General features: G+C 44.3%; 1 protein-coding gene across 2 annotated transcripts in view; it reads left to right on the top strand.

The window, feature by feature from the left end:
- LOC109679149 (thioredoxin reductase 3) overlaps positions 1 to 19,162 on the top strand; it is a 56,267-nt gene that overhangs the window by 11,829 nt on the left and 25,276 nt on the right. The window contains exons 6-13 of one of the 2 annotated variants that reach the window (XM_074044565.1): positions 1,145 to 1,264; positions 6,671 to 6,813; positions 8,322 to 8,437; positions 9,176 to 9,401; positions 10,583 to 10,675; positions 14,752 to 14,828; positions 15,376 to 15,532; positions 17,617 to 17,724. In XM_074044565.1, coding sequence (XP_073900666.1) covers positions 1,145 to 1,264; positions 6,671 to 6,813; positions 8,322 to 8,437; positions 9,176 to 9,401; positions 10,583 to 10,675; positions 14,752 to 14,828; positions 15,376 to 15,532; positions 17,617 to 17,724 — 1,040 coding nt within the window. The remainder of the gene's footprint in view (positions 1 to 1,144; positions 1,265 to 6,670; positions 6,814 to 8,321; positions 8,438 to 9,175; positions 9,402 to 10,582; positions 10,676 to 14,751; positions 14,829 to 15,375; positions 15,533 to 17,616; positions 17,725 to 19,162) is intronic. The other variant, XM_074044566.1, reaches the window with a different exon arrangement.

The following is a 19,162-nucleotide window of genomic DNA, read 5'->3' as shown; positions in this document are numbered from 1 at the left end:
GCGACTGCCCCGTGCTGCAGGCCAGAGTGCTCACCTTGCCGTGTTTCTGTTTTCTTCTCAGTGAGGCAGAGGTACAGATTTTGTGCTGGATTTCTCTGTCTAGGCTTCAGATGCACCCCCTTCCATCTCTGCCCCTGAAGACTGACCAGTTGCCCACTCACCCTGTGGTTTCCAGCTGGGCTCTCAGCCAGTTTGGAGTCATGGGAGTGGAGAGGACAGAGGAGAGGAGCAGTGTCCCTTTTCCTGGGTCCCCTCCTGCGGAAGGTCACGTGCTGTCAGAGGCCTCCCTCTGGGTCCCAGCACTTACTCAGGCTCGTTGTCCTTCACATGGGGCTGCCAGTGATCCCTGCTGTCACTAGCTTGGGGTACTGCTTTCTCTCTGTGCTCTTCCTACTAATTCCTGAAGTAACTATCTACTGTCCTAAAAATAACTTTCCTTTCCTGACAGCCCTGATGGGGGAAGCTTGAAAATCTGTCTTGAAAATTCATGATAATTCAAAAAGCTTTAGCCTAGAATTTCATAGAGAAAAACAATCCTTGGTTTTCCTTCTGATATTCTTGAGTGTGTATACAGCTATCCCCTCCACTTTGCCCGTCCCTCTTTATTCTCTTCTCATTCTCCCTTTCCTGTACAGAAATCACCCTGCTTATCTGGAGGACCCAAAGAGACTGCAGTCCCAGAGGGAATCCCTGACTCTAGCTTCAAAGGGTGGGGCCAACCATTTGTGTGTTCATTTTCTGATTCAGTGTCACCAGGCCACTTGTGTGCTTGACTTGCTCAGAGGAGTCAGAGTTCCAGAGAGGGAAAGACTGGAAGCTGAGGTTCTGACCCCGGTGTGGGGTGCACTTCAGGATCCAATGCAGTTCTCAGCCCTTTCTGCCCCACATGCAGGGAGAGGTTTGGACCTGCCTCCAGAAAACTTCACGGGCACATCCGTGCTTTTGCTCCACGTTGGATCTTCTCTGCAGACTCCATGTTAGAGAGTTTGTGTCTCACTTACATCTCATGGTGGGGCGTCCCTGGCCACCATTCAAGTTTGTCATTTCCACATGTTATACTAGCACTTGCAGATGTGTGGAAACACACACGCACACACACATACACACACAGAGGAAACATTCAAACTGTTGCTTTCTTTCTCAGGTCTGGGTGGAACCTGTGTTAATGTGGGCTGTATTCCTAAGAAACTGATGCATCAAGCTGCCCTCTTAGGGCAAGCCTTGCAGGACTCAAGGAAATTTGGCTGGGACTACAGTCAACAAGGTGCGTAAAGGTGTATGAAGTGCAGGCTGGGAGGAAGAAGAAAGATGGGTTCCTAGAGACTTGAGCTTGATGTTCATTTGGTGGACATTGGTCAGGGGCCCACCGTGAGCCAGCCAGGCCCAGAGGCTGCAAAGGTGCCTCTGCTCTCGTGGGCCTCCTGCTTAGGAGTTGTAAGAATTCCAGACTTTCACAGAATGTGAGATAATGATCGCTGATTTCAGATTTTCTTTCAAGTGTGAAAATAGTGTGCCAAGGGTTATTGTTTGAACTTTGTCTGTCATCGTGATAATATTTCCTGTTTTATTGGAGAGTGTGTCTCTTTGGTTAATGAAAGCTGGGAAACAAACTCATTCAATAACCACTAATTGGTTCTGAAGCTGCAGATGTGCTGAGTGAGCACACAAACTCTGTTGGGAGAGAGACAGGGTGTCCATCAGTGCCATGCAGTAACAGAGTGTTGACTTGAGGGGTACTTAATGCCGCCTTGTGGGGGGCAGAGAGTCAGCCTCCCCAGTAGCTGGGACTATGGGTGTGTGCCACCATGGCAGCTTGAACTGCATCTTGAAGTCCACACAGAAGTAGGACATTTAGGACCAGGAGCAGCTCGACCATAACTACACAGACATGAGAAAACCACGCGGTGTGTGTGGGGCACAGGGAGTGACTGGGGAAAAGAATGGGTAAGGGGTGTGGGAGAAATAAATTTAGAGAGTGAGGCCTGTCACGAAGGCCCTGAAATGCCATTTTAAGGAGGGAGATTTTACCCCAGAGGTAGCAGAGCCATAAGGAGGTCAAGCAGGAGAGGAGCACAAGCCACAGGGTGGATTCTGGATCCCTCTTGACCCCGAGGAACATAGAAGGAGGGAAGGCGGTGGCAAGGAATGACAGGCCAGAACAGGGAAGTCAGGCTGAGCATGGGTGAATTTGGGGAAGTGAAATGTATAGGAGAGATTAGATGTGGTGACCAGCTACGAGTGTTTCTCCATCTTGGATGTGTATCAGAACCTTGTGGAGTTTCTAAAATGTCACAGGTGACTTGTCTCCCCGGAATTTTGGTGTGCTACATTTGGGTAAGGCCTGTCTAGAGTGTCATGGGTGAGTGTGATGCTGATCCAGGTGACAGTGACCATCCTGATCCCAATAAGGTAGAGAAGGAGAGGGAGGAAGGAATCAGGAGGAGGCACTGCGTGAACGGACAGCACAGCTCACTGAGACAGCACAGGCAGGCTTGGGTTTGTGGCTGGGCCTGGTGGAGGTCAGGCTGGACACTTGCAGCTAGTCAAACTAACATCAACTACTTGCAGATAAAACCAGCCCTTTCCGCCTTGCAGGGTAACTTCCTGATGGTCTTCTCCCCTTCAGAATCCTCCTCCTTGGGGCTGGGGCCCTCGCTCAGTGGTAGAGCGCTTGCCTAGCGTGCCCAAGGCCCTGGGTTCTATCTCCAGCACTGGAGGGGTTAAAAGAAGAATCCTCCTTCTCTCTGTATCCCTTGTCTTGCGTGGAAAGTCCACCAAAGGTGGCTTTGGAACTTCCTGGTGGTCAGCCATGTGGGGAAGGTTTGTACTTGAGAGAGGGCTGGACAAGGGTGGGATTTAGAGTCACAGCATATGGGGTAGTTAGAGTCTGAGGATCTGAGGAGAGTATATAGAAGGATAAGAATAGAAAACAGAGGCTGAGCGCTTAGATGTGTTAAGACCCAGGTAAGTGCATGAGGAAGAGGAGGAAAGCCACAAGTTACGTCACAGAAGCCAGGAGGGATTTGATTTTTTCAGGGCAAGACTTAGGACTTGGGGAGTCCAACAAGAGAACTAATGAGTCAAATGCCACAGAAAGGCTAAATGGAGTGGGATTTGGATATGTACATTTTCATTCGGCAGGCATTTAAGGAATCTTTTTAAAATAATTGAGTTCAGTAACACTACCTGTGAGAAAAGAAATATAACTGTCATTTTTGTTGCAATTTTTGATTATGTTTTTGTCTTATGGCTGATAGTAAGGAATGTCATATTACACATTTATCTTACAAGTACTTAACTCCCTGATCTAATTAATTCTAATATTTCTTAGTTTAATCTCATATATTCTAGGTGTATTGCACGTAATCTTTCTTTTGACATTTCTCCTTCCATTTCCTGTTGCTATAGCAGACTCCCAAGACGGGGTCGTTGCTAAAGAACAGGTTCATTTCATCTGTTGGTTCTGGAGACTGGACAGTCCAAGAGCACAGCACTAGCATCTGCTCAGCTTCTGGTGGGGGGCTCCCGGTGCAAGGGCAAGTGGGCACTGCAGAAGAGACAGCACACAAGATGCGCTCTTGCTTTAGAACAACCTGCTGTTATGGTAACTGATCCAGTCCCATGAGATGGAGAAGTCACTCCAAGAAGGCGTTACTCCCTCTTAATGACATAACCACCTCTTCAAGTCCCCCTTCCCGGTACCACCACAAGGCAGTCATGAGTTTTTGTGGGGACAAAAAACATCAAACTACAGCAAGGGAGGAAACCCCAAGCCTCAGTGGCAGCCTGTGTGGCTTGACATTCAACCTGTCATGGTCCATACCAGCTGGAGATTCTGGATTTTTTTTTTTCTTATAGGGTAGGAGTACATTGTGGCATTTACAAAAGTTCTTCCAATGTATCAAATATATCATACTTGAATTCACCCCCTCCACCACTCTCATTTATCCCCCACTCCCATTCCTGGAACAGTTTCAACAGGTATCATTTTTCCATTTACATACATGTATACACAGTATTTGTACCATATTCACCTTCCCACACCCTTTCCCCACCTCCTCCCCACTCCCACTGGTACCAACACCACAGACAGGACCTGTTCTGCCCTCCTGTTCTCCAATTTTGCAAAAGAAAAAAAATGACATTTTTGTTTGTTTAAGATAGCTACACAGGGAATTTCCTTGTGACATTTCCATGTATATATTACAATGCATGAGGTTCTGGCTTTCTTAACCTTGTCCGTTCTGCAAAGAGAAGTCAGCCCAGATGTTTGTTCACACCGTAGTCCTCATTTGGAGAGTCAGGCGATGTTCAAAACTGGTCTTGCATGCTGAACAAATAGTTAATGGAGAAGAACTTGAGGTCTTCAGTTAAATTCAGAGTCAGCGCTGCCCATTACATCACTGTAGAGCCTCTGGCCATTGCACATAGAGGATGACCAGGACAGAAAGGGCATGTGTTTGAAAGGAGTCATAAAAAGAAGTTTTAAACAAGAATCATAAGGCTGGGCATGGTGGCACATGCTTGTAATTCCAGTCACTTGGAAGGAGAGATTGGGAGGATTGCAGCTGGAGGCCAGCTCAGAGGAAAAATTAGTGAGTCCCCATCTCAGCAAACAAGGTGGGCATGTTGGTGCATGCCTGTCACCCCAGGATGTATGTAGGAGGTGTAGGTATGAGAATTTCAGCCTGCTGTCAGCCAGGCAAAAAGTGAGACCCTATCCAAAAAATAACTAAACCAAAAAAAAAGATAGGGGCTTAAGTTGGTGGAGTGTCTGTCTAGCAAATGTGAGGCCCTGAATTCAAAACACCAAAAGCAAACAAAGATTATGTACAATAAACCTAGAATATATGAGATTAAATTAAGAAATATTGGAGGTAATTAGTTCAGGAAGCTGAGTACTTATAACTGTGTAATAATCAAGGCATTTCTTACCTCCGTGAGGGAGTACCTTGAGTAACTTTAACCAGGACTACACAGGACATATGAGGAAAGAATGTAAACACGTAATACACTGTGATTTTAGAGGTCACATCTCAACATTGTGAAGACATTATTTATCTCAAGATTAACTTGTAAATATTATTTAAGTCCAGGAATAATCTTAGATCTTTTTCTTTTTGAGGCTTAAGTAATCATTCTAGACTTCATATTGAAAATAAACGTGTGCGGACAGCTAAGCCACCTCTGGGTGTAGACTGACTTTCCCCATCATGTTTAAAGTGTGACGCTGTTGTGGGATGAGAGATCCACAGTGGTCCAAAGGCTGCAAATGCGAGCCATGGACTTGGCACCTCGGTCCCTGGGGAGCTTCCCAGAGTTCTGGGTCCCACTCCTCTGCATGCCTCACCAATTCTCACAGGAGAGCTAGTTGTGCAGCGTGCTTGGGAAGTGCTAGCGGAGAGTGTCTTACAATGAGAACAAGAAACCAAGGTACACAGAGCCTGTGAGGTGAACCCTCAGGTTCTTCAAGGCTGGAGAAAAGCTCTTTTGGGGCTGGGGAAGAGGTAGCTTAGGGTCTGTGTGTGCCATGGGCATGGTGGAGAGACGCTGCGTCGTGAGGTGGGGGAGTAGGGAATGAGGCAGTGAAAGTGACTGTGCCAGGTTGTGCAATCCTAGGGGTCTCTTGGTGTCATAGGAGAGGCCAGGAAAGTTTACACTGGCTACACCCCTTTGTGCACTGGACATCGTTCTAGGTCTCTTCCCTTTGTGTACAGTATGGGTGGGGGGACTTCTTGAGAATGGGAGATGGGACAAGTGTCCAGCACCTCAGGTTGCTGCTGCTTATGCCAGTTCTCTGCTGGCCTCTGTGCCTTACAAACATGGAGCTGCTATGCTAGAGGTGGTGTGACCTCAGGATCCAGAGCCAGTGACAAGATGAACACTGTGATAAATCCCATACAGGGAGGATGGGGAACACCAGCAATTGATCGTATCCATGTCAGAAGGAATGGGTAGATACTGTAAGATGAACATTTAGCAACAGTGAGCGTGAGCACCTTTTCTGTGCCATGTAGATCAGTGATGGAGTGCTTACCTTGCATGCGTGAGGCCCAGGGTTCCATCCCCAACACCAGAGAAAATTTAAAAAAGGGGGCAGGGGCAAGAAAGAGATATTCACAGTCATGAAGGCTTCAGTCACCCAGCAAACCAAATGTGGTGGAACCAGGCCACTCTGGCAAGGTGAGTGTCCCACACTCGCTAACTTGAGGCCTCCTTCCCACCCACGTCCCAGTGAAGCAGGCCCCATGGAGCGGGAAGGATCTAGGAGGTGCTCCTGCTAGAAGCCGTCCTCTTCCTTATGTGGTGGGCATTGGTTGCCATGCAAGACCATGCTCTCCTCCGTGGCCTCCCCCATTATCTCTGCAGAACTGATCCTTACAAATGCTTTGATCATGGAATAGCAAGAGGTACAAACTGTAGCAGGCATACAAAGTTAAGCTTGGGTTAAGTTAAATAATGGGTATTATGGCTCATGTGTGAGTATATATAATTTGCATTAAATTGCACCAACCAGGCATGGTAGTACACACCTGCAATCCCAGCATGCAGTAGAGCAAGGCATGAGGATCTTGAGTTTGAGGCCAGCCTAGGCTACATAATGAGAACCTGTCTCATAAAAAGAAAAAAAGTAAAATTCACTTTATGCCTTTACCCTGGTTGTTTCTAGTGAAGCACAACTGGGAGGCCATGACAGAAGCAATCCAGAACCATATCAGCTCTCTGAACTGGGGCTATAGGTTGTCTTTGAGGGAGAAAGGAGTGGCTTACGTCAATTCCTATGGAGAATTTGTTGAACCTCATAAAATAAAGGTAATGTCTGAATGTCTTGTCTTGTTCGTTGCCTTTCCTTACTACTGTTTGAACTTGCCCTGAGCTAAAATCTGTGTTGTACGTTAAGGACTGTAGCTAACACAAGCACATGCACAGGCGTACACATATATACACACACTCACACACGCATACTCACACACACATGCACACTCACACACACACAGACACACACACAGCACACACCGGCCTCATACAGGTGCACTTCCTCCATTGTTTGTTGATTACACGACTGACTAAATTGAAGACCTTTGATTTCATTGGCATCTTAAAAGAGAAAATGTTTAAACAGTTTGAAGTTCAAAAGGCTAAAAAAATATTAGCAGTGCAATCCTTTTTAAATGAAATCTTCACTACAGTGCCAGCATATGCTGTTCACAGAGCATTGACAAAAGCAGCCCAGAATTAGTGTATTTCATGTGTTTGTAAGGTTCTTACATTACAAGACTAACGGTAGGGATCGTTTTGATGAACACAAGCATGTTCCATTGGAGTTATAAGAGACAGTCAGCTGTTATCCTCAGCAGCTGGTTTATCTGCGTATTTGGCTTTGGAGCACAGTCTGAGGTCATCTTGAGAAGGTTTAGATGATTTTGTAGTCAGTGACACCTCACTCAGAAGGTGTGAGGTGGTCCATTTAACACTGCCCATTTGCATCTTTCTGGGTCAGTCTGAATTCCATTGTTCACAAGAAACGAGGCAGAAATGCAAGTTAGTTTTATTTCTCAAACTGCAATTTGCCAGGCACTGAAGGTTGAACAAGCCAGTTATTCCCCAGCCAAATGCTTTTCCTCTGTGGGGCCTCATGTAGGGAATCAGTGACTCCCCAGTCGCCAACTCAGATCAGGCTCTTCCCCTCCACCCGCAGCCTGCCTTGCTGTCTGTCAGGACCCTCCTGGGCAGGCCCTGGCTCTGGGCTGCCTGCCCTCCATCCACTGATCCTGCCAACAGACTTGGTTACTGTTGTTGGTATTTGAGTGTTTCTGCAGTATGGGGAACAACCACTGTTGGTTCCCCATAGCCTAAACTTCTAGCATGGCACGAGGGCTTCCCTGATGCCTAGAGTCTGTTCATTTCACCTCCAAAACGACCCTGCTCTCCAGTGCTTTTGGCCACTTGCTGTTCCCCAAACCCAGCTCTTCGTGGGCCTGCCTGCTGCTCTCTTCCAGGCTCCACTCCTCTCCATCATCTCACCTTCCTCATCCCCATTTGAAGGCATCCCTGACTGGCTTTCTGCCCTGCTGCCTGACCCCCATGATGGTGCCTTGATTACCGTCTTATGAAGACGTCTGTGTTCTGTGGTGGTGTGTGTCTCATTGCACTATCAGACGTCTATGTTCTGTGGTGGAGTGTGTCACATTGCACTGTTGTGTTTTGCACATGTGTTATTCCTTTGAATGAGTAGCCCCATAAGGATGGAGCTTTTTGCCCAGGGTGTCTGATTCTCTAGTGTTTATTGAATAAATGATGCTTACTTTGCTTTCTTCAAGGCAACCAATAAAAAAGGACAGGAAAATTACTACACTGCTGCAAAATTTGTGATAGCAACAGGTGAAAGGCCACGCTACTTAGGAATCGCAGGAGATAAAGAACACTGTGTCACCAGGTAAGAGTAACTAGACCATCTTAACTTTAAAAATTGCACGTTTATATTTATTTGCTCCCTGACTTACTCCACAGAAGTTTGATGACAGAAGTGAGCGTGATACAAGACACTAAATAAAGTAATGACACAAAGAGAAAATAGGATTAGGTAAATAAGATCAGTGGTAAAGTTTTTGCTGAAAAAATGCAGTTTCTAGGTAATTGCTGGAAATTACCTGGGAATTTTGCTCTAAACTTGCCACAGGCCAAAGGAAAGGCGTAAATACCATTAGCTTTAGGCTTTAGTGTCCAAGGGTAAAAACAAACCAGATGGTCAGGAAGAACAGGGCTCTTCTTAAAACTGATGGGTGACAGCATTTCCCCAGGACGGTTAAATAACATATGGAATAAGTCCATATAATGTCTGCAGATTTTCTGAGCAGAGTCCTGGTGAGAAATACATTTTTCATTGCACTGTTGTTTGGGTGAACACACACATACACACACACCACAAACACACACTCCTCCAAAACAAACAGCAGATTTTCTTCTTATCAGTATAGCATTTTGTTCTATTTTCTGTTTTGAATAGTTTGCTTGTGATCTAATTTGATTCTGAAAAACCTGAGGTAGGCTTCCTTCTCTGCATTCTCCCCACAGTAAACTCAAGGACAAACTTGCAAAGGTTGTTTCTTTTAAGGGTTCTTCATTCAGACACCAAGCATTGCCCAGGCTTTCTTCTTTTCATCTTGTCTTTCAGCGATGATCTCTTTTCTCTGCCTCACTGCCCTGGCAAAACATTAGTGGTGGGCGCCTCTTACGTCGCGCTGGAGTGTGCTGGATTCCTCGCTGGCTTTGGCTTAGATGTCACCGTCATGGTGCGTTCAGTCCTCCTTCGTGGCTTTGATCAAGAAATGGCAGAGAAAGTGGGGTCCTACATGGAACAACATGGTGTTAAGTTCTTAAGAAAATTTATCCCTGTGATGGTAAGTCTGATTGACATTTGGAATTCCTTTTATTTTCTTCCTTACTCTCTCTTTAACTTCTCAGTTTTACCCCTCCTTGCTTTCATTTCATTAGATAAATTCATCTGCTCTCAAATAGTGTTAAAAGCATAAACTCACTCCCAAATGTACAAAAGTAACTTCACATGTCCCCTCCTCTGGATGTTGGAGGAGGTGTCCTTGCTCTTCTCAAGGCTGAGTCCCCCCCCATCCATCTTCTCTCACAGTTTCTCTCCTTTCCAAGGACACCCCATCTTCAGTTTGTCTTCTTTCCTCTTACTCTCTAGTACATCTCATCTTTAAATAAACGAGGCCTCTCTGCTGTTCTGACTGTAAAAACCCTTCAATGTACTCTGCTTCTGATTCCTTGCCTCCTTTTCACTGGTAGCAGATGCTCTGCTACTGCCATCGCTCCCTCTTCTCTGACACTACCTGTCAGGAAGTCCCGTGGTCATATTTCTGCCCTCATCTTACTGGGGCTCTCACAGCATGCAGTGAAATTAAGATTTCTCTGTTTGAAGTACTCTTCTTCCAGCTTCTGTGGCCCCACAGTTTGTGGTTCTTTCTGTCCACACCTACTCCACCGACAGACACTGTGCCAATTAGTTTGTGTGCTGCTCCCCTCTCTTTACTGAGCCTGTCACCTGCATGATCTTCTTTAGGTCAATAGCTTTAAGTCTTATCCGAATGCTGATGGCTGTCTGTCAGAATTATAGCTTCTGGTGAGAAATCACTCCTGAACTCCATACTAGTTCACAACAACTGCCTAGAAGATAGATATCACCACTTGGGTCCCTCATAAGCATTAAAATTTAACAAGACAAAATTTAAACTGCCTAGATACCTACTAATCTCTCTTGCCCATCTCAGTACTCAGCAAGTGGTAGCACAGTCTATACAATTTACTAAGCCAGCACCTTGGAAACCTCCTTTCATTTCTCATATTGTGCTGCCCCAAGTCTCAATTAACCCATCAACATATTTCTACCTCTATAAAGTATAGCATGTGCCAGGTCTCCTCTCAATGTCTGCCTTGTCATAAGACCTCAAGTACACATTTACCCTGCCCCCACACACAAGCATGCTTACATACGTGTATACACTCAGATTCATTTGTTTTCTGTCACCTCAAATGGAATCACTATTTTATTTATCCTTACTAGATCCAACAGTTGGAGAAAGGTTCACCTGGAAAGCTGAAAGTATTGGCTAAATCCACTGAAGGACCAGAAACTATTGAAGGAGTGTATAACACAGTAAGTCCTATTTTTTGAGCAGTAAGTGGAAAGACACACAAAATGGCAAGGGTGAAACTTAAGAAAAATTATTCTAGGGTTAATGATTTTTATTCTTTGTAAGAGTACAATAAATGTGGAGGACAGTTGGGCTGCTGATATTTGAGTTTTCCATGATACATAAAGAATACCATGAGATTAATTAAGCTAGTTTACTTCTCTCTGAGTACTGCTGGGATTGGCACAGGTGTCTTGAGCATGGTGGGTGAGTGTTTGTCTGCTGAGCTACACCCTCATTCCAGTGGTGAAAAACTGCACCTCCACCTTGTTTAGTATCCAATCCTGCACACACATTGTGTATACTTCAACTGAAAGTACATAGGAGACTAAAGCCACCAACCAACAATTTGGCCCTAGATGTGCAAATCCCAACATAGAAACACAAGAAATATGGAAAAAAACAAGGCAGCATGACTCCTCCAAAAATCAGCAATTCCACAATAATGGATACTAACAACAGTGAAGTGAATGAAATCCCAGACAAAGAATTCAAAGGAGTAATTATAAGAATGAGCAACAAAATCAGAGTACATGAGTAAATACCTAAATGCACTCAAAGAGAATAATAAATAAATAGCTAAATGAACTAAAGAAGATAACATAAGATATGAGAGAGATACAGATTCTGAAAAAAGCTAAATTAAAATTTTGAAATTGAAAATTTCAATGAATCAAATAAAATACTCAGTGGAAAGCCTCCTCCATAGACTGGATGAAGTAGAAGATAGACTATGAGAACTTGAAGGGAAGGTAGATGAGACAATTGAAACAAAAATGTATGAACCAAACAAATGGGGTCTTGGGACACCACTAAAAGTCAATACCTACAAATTATGGGTGTAGAATTGGAGGTGTGAACTAAAGGCATGCAAAATATATTCAACAAAATAGTAGCAGAAATTTCCCCAAATCTTGGGAAGGAGATGGCTATTCAGGTACAAGAGACTTTGAGAATAAGCAGACAAGACCAGAAAAGAACCTCTGCACGGCTTGTTACAGTGAAAACATTAAGTGTGCATAGCAAGGAAAGAGTATGGAAAGCCACAGAGGAGCACAAGCTCTCACAAAGGCAAACCCTCAAGGAATCAGATGGTGATTCCCAGCAAGGTCGGTGCACTTCTTACAGAGGTTATCCTAGGTTCTTCTGTGTCTGTATGGAGTGCACATGGGGTCTGCTGCTGGTGTATAGAAATGCTGGTTTTGGTATTTTGTTTTAATATTTGGTAATCTTGTGAAAGCCTTATTTAATAATTTATCCTCAGATTATTTTGGACTTTCTGTGTATACATTCATATTATCTCTGAATAATAATAGGTTTGTTTCCTCTCTTCTACTGTAATTTTTTTTTACATGAGTACACTAGATAGGACTTCCAGTACAATGTCAACAAGAAATGGCAAATGCAGGCATTCCTGCCTGGTTCTCAGTACCAAAAGGAAAGTTTCAGTGTTTTGTTATTAAGGAGTAATATTTTCTGTGGGGTTCTGGTGGATACTCCAGCTAAGGTATATTTTTTTCCTATGGTTTGTTAGCTAAGTGGGTTTTGTTTATTTTAAATTAGGACAAATGTTCGGTTGTGATAGTGCTTCATGCACATCGATCTTTTTTTGCTTTACTTTGTCAATGTGTTGAATGGTTTTCTAATGTTCAGTTGACTTTGTATTCCTGGTGAAAACCCAGTTTGGAAATTTAGATTTGGTTATTTAGGACTTTGGTATCTATACTTATGAATCATAGTGGCTTGTAATTTTCCTTTCACATCTTGCATAAACTTATTTGAGGTCATGAAAAAAGGTGGGGACGTGTTTCCTCTTTATTCTCTGGCAACATTTATGTAATATTAGAACTGGATTTTTATGTTTTGGTGGAATTCACCGATGGAACCATCTAATGCTAACATTTCCAGAGGACATATTTGAATACTGATTCAATTTCTCTAATGATCAAAGGATTTTAAGGTCTTCCATTTTTTCTTGAGCTACTTTTGAGTAGTTTTATGTTTTCCAGGACTTAGTCCATCTCACCTAAGTTTTCAAATGTATCAGTATAAAGTTACTGATGACATCTCACTTTGAGAATTATTTATCTTTAGTGAGGTGTAATTTGGATGCTGTGAAACACAGATCTCAGAGGAACAGGTAGTGATTTTGACATATCCTCACACTCAAGCACTCCATACCCCTTTAAAGGCAGCAGACCACGTCTGTGGGTCCAGAAAGCTCTTTGTGCTGCTTCCCAGTCCACAGCCCCTGCGATCACTGTGGGGTCTCTAGCCCCACAGATTAGGTTTGCCTATTCTACACGTAGCAAGATGGAACCATTGCAGTATGGGTGCCTCAGTACCTGGCTTCTTTGTTCAGGATGATGTTGTTAGGATGCATGATTAACTAGGAATGGATGGGGAGGGTGTGTGCAGTGTGGTTGGTTTATGTGCTTTACTGTCTATAGACACCTAGCTTCTTCTCAGTTTGGGCTGTTGTGGTTAAAACCAGGAGGTTTCTTGTTTAAGCTTTTTGTGGCCATATATCAATTTCTCCTGGGTAAATGCCAAGGAGTGATATTGCTTGATCATAGTACAGTTTGTACATTTAACTTTTTTTTTTGGTGGTACTAGGGTTTGAACTTGGCCTTGTGCTTGCTAGGCAGGTACTCTACCACTTGAGCCACCCCCCACCCCAATCCTTTTTTGCTTCAGGGTTTTTTATTTTTCAGATAAAGTCTCACATTTTTGTCAGGACAGCCTTGGATGGTGATCTTCCGATGAATGGCTCCCAGGTAGCTGGAATTACAGGTGTTAACCTCATGCCCAGCTTGTTGGTTGAGGTAGAAAGGGTTCATTAACTTTTGCCTGGGCTGGCCTTTAGCTATGATCCTCTCAATCTCCACGTCTTAAGTAGCTGGGATTATAGACGTGTACCAGCATGCTCAGCCATACATTTAACTTTTTGAGAAACTGACAGTGAATTTCCAAATGAAGGCATTACTTTATATTTCCACCAGCCATGCATAAGGGTTTGGCTCTCACCAACCTTTGGGGTTGTCTGGCTTTCTCATTTTAGCCATTTTAGAAGATGTGTAGTGGTGTCTTACTATGTTTTGTATCTTCCTGATTACTAATACTGTGGAGTACTTTTTCTTGTTGTCTTAGCAAAATACTACAGATTGGCTAGCTTAGGCAACAGAAGTTCTTTTTCACAGTTCTGGAGGTTGGAAGTTCAAGATCACATAGTTACTAGGTTGACTTTGTCCTGAAACTTCTCTGCTTAGCTTGCAGATGTCTACCTTTCTTCTGTGGCCTCACCTGGTCAACCCTGTTGAGTGTTGTCTGTATCCTAATGTCCTGTCCTTACGAGGACATCACTTATACTTTATTGTGGCTTTGATGGTCAGCTTTCCATTAGTATAGCAGAATATATGAGGTAATCACCTTAAAAGTGTGTTTTGGCTTACAGTTTTGGAGGCTTCAGTCCATGGGCAATTGACCCCATTGCGTTTGAACCTGTGGCTGGGCAGCACATTGTGGTTGGAGCACATGGCAGAATCTGCTTACCTCCCAGGGACTGGGAAGCACAAAGAGGAAGGGAGACCAGAGCCCCACAGTCCCTTTGAGGTCACACCCTCAGTGACCTTACTTCCTCCTAATGGGCCCTGCTTCTCAAAGCTCCACCACCTTCCCTAACACCACAGGCTGTGTGCCAAGCCTATAACACAAGGCTGCCCCCCTTTAGGGGACAAGCCTATGTGAGCTTATTTTGTTTTAATTACCTCTTGAAATACTGTCAGAGTCTGAGATACTTTGGGTTAGCACTTCAGCATGTGGATTTTGAGGGGACACAGTTCAGCTCCTAACAGGCTCATGTAGACTCATGTGGGTAGAGTTGGCAAGTTGTATCTTTGAAGGAGTCTTTGACCTAAGCTGCCATATTTACTGGCATAGGTTGTTGTAATATTTCATTATCCTTCTAAAGTCTGACAGATCTATAACAGTGCCCCTTCATTCTCTCCTGAGAATTTTTTTTCTCTCTCTCTAAACATAGGTTTTGTTAGCCATTGGTCGTGACTCCTGTACAAGGAAAATGGGCTTGGAGAAGATTGGTGTCAGAATCAATGAGAAGTGAGTATGTGTGGCATCACTGCACCATTGCTGCACACAGCCAAGTCTTGCCGGAAGTTGCCTCTTAGAGTTCCTCATTTAATTGTAAGAGAAAACATGAACACTCTAAATTTCTCTTGCAAGAAGTGCTGGCATGCTCTGTACTACTAGTTTCTTAATCAGTGGATGAGTCAGCACCTCTTACTGCAGGAGCTCATGCATCCAACAGCAATTTAAGAAGCATGTGGAGATCTGTTCACCTTCTCTCTGTGATTCAGAGCGAGTTTTGATGCCATTGATCGGCAAGGAGGGAAATTCCAAAGGTCCAGGAGTGACTGTGGGATTCTGGAGGTGATCTTAGGTATCCAAGGATGGGCCTGGCTTCACCAGAGAGATGTGTCCTTTTGGAACTATGGAAAGCCTGGTTATTTGAGCCAGTGATCTTAACAATTATTGATAACCTGAGGTGTTGTTAGAGGAAAGCCTTTGTGTATTTAGTTTTTGGAGTGGTGTCAGTCAGCAATACAGAGTTAATCGTAGTGTATTTTTCCTTCTCAAACACTACCAGAAATGGCAAGATACCAGTGAATGATGTGGAACAGACCAGCGTGCCCTACGTCTATGCCATTGGGGATGTTTTGGAAGGCAAACCAGAGCTCACTCCAGTTGCCATACAGGCAGGCAAGCTGCTGGCTCGAAGACTCTTTGGGGCCTCTTCACAAAAGGTAATTTCTTCCTATGGTTGATGTATCATTTTGTGCGTGTGCGTGCGCGCATGTGTATGTGTGTGCATGTGTGTGCGTGCGTGTGCGTGCGTGTGTGTGGTGTGTACATGTGCGTGTGTGCATGGGCGTGTGCGTGTGTGTGTGGTGTGTGTATGGGTGTGTGCGTTTGCATGTGTGTGCGTGTGTGGTGTGTGCATGTGCGTGTGTGTGTGCGTGCGTGTGTGTGCATGGGTGTGTGAATGTGTGTGCGTGCATGTGTGCGTGTGTGTGCACGTGTGTGTGCGTGTGCATGTGTGTGCGTGTGTGTGTGCATGTGCGTGTGTGTGCATGTGTGTGCGTGCGTGTGGTGTGTGCATGTGTGTGCGCGTGTGCATGTGTGTGTGGTGTGTGTGTGCGTGTGTGCATGTGTGTATGGTACTTGCACCTCATGCATGCTAAGCAAGTGCTCTACTCTACTGAGCTACAGCACCAGGCCTGAGGTAATGTCTTGATCAAAATTATGACTTTGAGATCAGTAGGAATAACACTTGTGTGCTCGATTTCCAAGTAAAGGGTTCCCAGAGATTAATTGGCAGCTGTCTTACTATTGACTAGTGGTTTTAAATAAATGTGAACTTGCATTCTGCAAGATGTTGTGCTGCAATATTGAAAAGATTACTATGGTACAGCCAAAGGGCTCACCAGGTGGGTGGAGGTCATGAGTCAGACAAACTGAGGAAAATAATAAGAGAATAAGATTGTGTGCCAAGGCTGCTGGAAGCCAGTTGTTTTAGGACTGGGGAAAGGATGGCTGGATTCTAACTGAAAGGAGGGGAAGACTTCCTAGATGGACAGCTGAGTATAACAGAGAAAGAGTCTGGGCATGTTCAGATCCAGCCCCGGCTTCAGTGCCTGCTTGGTGTGTCCTTGGCCAGCTGGCTTTGCTTCCTGGGATGTCAATTTCACCATCTGGGAGGACAATGCTGTGAGTCAGTGGTTTCTGCCTTTCATATCTTTTGATCAAAGGTTTGGCATGGCCTTTGTAGGTTGTAATTCAACAGCAGATAAACAAAGTATTTCTCTAGTAGCACACAGCTTAGATAAGGGCACACAGGGCTGTAGCCATGGTCTGATAAGGCCTGTGAGCACCTTACAGGAGTCCCACTGGAAGTGCTGCTCTGCTCCACCAGGTGTCAGCAGATTATGGCCTAGAGATGGCATTAGCCATAGGGTCCAGGAATGCCATGCAAAGAACCATATCATCCACACTGCAGGTATCCTTATATGGTATCTGTAAGCAGACCAGTTGGTGATAAGGGAATGGGGCTGGAAAATTAATTTGGTGCTAGGTTCTCAGAAGTGTTTGATGGCACAACAAAGAGTGGGTCAGACCTTCTGCAGGCCATGAGGAACTGTTGAAGACCTTATTTCTCCCACCTTTCCATTTACACAGATGTCAAACCACAGAAGGAAAATCAAGCAATCACCCATATTATACCTTTCCCTCAGAGTCCCCAGTTGCTAACATCTGATTGTTTTTGCTCACTCTCCTTTTTCTGAATATGTCTTAAGTATAAAACATATACTTTTTCTTTCTTTTTTTTTTGCTGAGCTTTTTGAATTGGCAGACATAAAATGACATCTTTCTCCTAACTACTCATACTTATATCTCAAGTACAAGGTTATTCTTTTTTTTGGTGGGGGGGTGGTTCTGGCACTTGAACTCAGGACCTACACCTTGAGCCACTCCACCAGCCCTTTTTATTGTGAAGGTTTTTATTTTTTTGTTATCGACATAGGGTCTTATGAACTATGTGCCTGGGCTGGCTTAGAACCATGATCCTCCTGATCTCTGCCTCCTGAGTAGCTAGGATTACAGGCATGAGTCATTGGTGCAAGGTTATTCTTAAGTACCATTCATTACCATATCTGAGAAATTCAACAAAATGCAGTAATGCTCAGTCTTCTTCAATCGTCTGTTAAGTGTGTGTCTGTTTTGGTCCTTTCAATCTGACAGTCGTACTCCCTTTTCTAAATATTTGTGATGCAAACTCTTGCTGAGCCAAGTGTCACACAGTAAGAGAAGGTAACTGTCTGTTTTTCAGTGTGACTATATCAATGTTCCCACTACACTGTTTACGCCCCTGGAATATGGCTGCTGTGGCCTGTCTGAGGAGAAAGCTATTGAAGTCTATAAAAAAGAGAATCTAGAGGTGAGATCATGTCTTACTGTTGCCTTTAAGACCTTCCCCTTAATCAGCCTTTTATATTTGCCATCACTTTTTACTTCATCATTGCTACACAGTTATACTGTGGGGACTCATGTCCTTATTCTTGGAAAAGTAGAGATTAATTTAAATTCTGTGTCTCTGGAAAACTAGTTAAAGAGGGGAGACAGGAAGTAGAAAGTGTAAGTCAGGACATTTGAGTTGCAGGTGTCAAAGGCGTACTTCAGCAAGTTTGTACAAAGAAACTCAAAGTTTAAGCTTGTTTGAGAACTCAGGGGTAGGAATGTGACCAAGTCTCGGTAGAAGCGCTGCAGTCCAGCTGCAGTGGGGGTTCCAGGGGGGCTCGAGCGGCAAATAATGACATGAACTGGGGGCTGTGCCGGGCAGCAGTGGCATAGCTGATTTTCTGGAGAGAGTATTTAAACAGTGCAGACGAGCAGGAAGGAGTATGTGGTAGTCCCCAGGTTTCCCTTGACGTCTGTACTGAGATTGGCTGTCACGTTGCTATGGCTACGAGCCCAAGTGCAGAACATCATGTTCTATGGACTGGGTTTTCCCAGTCCCAGGCAGAGAGAGAACAGGGGAGTTCAGCAACTGTCTTCTTGGACTGTTGCAATCTCTCTCAGAGCTGTTGCACAAAAGCTACAGTGACTCCACTCTTTTCCAAGGGCTTTGGGGGTCCTGAGGGTTACCTACATAGGGGCAGGAACTAGGAACTGGAAGACCAACTCAGATTTCCCTTTTTCTCTCTTGAGGTTTGTGTGTCTGTCTGTGGGTGCACACATTCATGTTTCTGTTTCTCTGGACATTCTCTTTGCCCCTGGAATGCACGCAGCAACTAAAACAGGGCCTGTCTTCTGCTCTCACGGGTATCCAGTCATTCTGGTCACAGAGGAACTGACTGACTGGCTGTTTCTTAGTCTTAATTCCACAACACGGGTTGATCTGTGGTGCACCAGGCCAGTGTCCACCTTTTAGTAGAAGAGCTTAATCCATTCCATTCGGTGTGATGATGGGTCAAGAAGGATTTGCCTTTGTAAGGACCCTATTCAAACATGACTGCATTCTTGGTTAGCAGCAGGTTTTCAACACCTGAGCCATAAAGGTAAGTAGTGAGTGAATTCAGCCAAGTTGCGTGATTTCAAGTCAACACATAAATGACTGTCTTTTTATACACTTGTAACAACTATGCAAACAATTTGATTTTCAATAGCATCAGAAAGAATAAAGTACTTAGTACTAACTTTAGCCTCGGAGGGGAAACTTGTACCCTTAAAACCTTAAAAGGTTGAGCAAAGAAATTAAAGAAGACTTAAATGCTTAGAAATACATCTCATGTTCACCAACTGGAAAACTTAATGTTGTTAAAAAACAGGATTGATTCAGGGTTAGTACTTAGCAAATTATGTCTGTGACAAAACAA

Source organism: Castor canadensis, chromosome 10 (genome assembly GCF_047511655.1).
Source record: "Castor canadensis chromosome 10, mCasCan1.hap1v2, whole genome shotgun sequence".
Taxonomy (NCBI): domain Eukaryota; kingdom Metazoa; phylum Chordata; class Mammalia; order Rodentia; family Castoridae; genus Castor; species Castor canadensis.
This window is presented reverse-complemented; position numbering and strand designations above follow the sequence as displayed.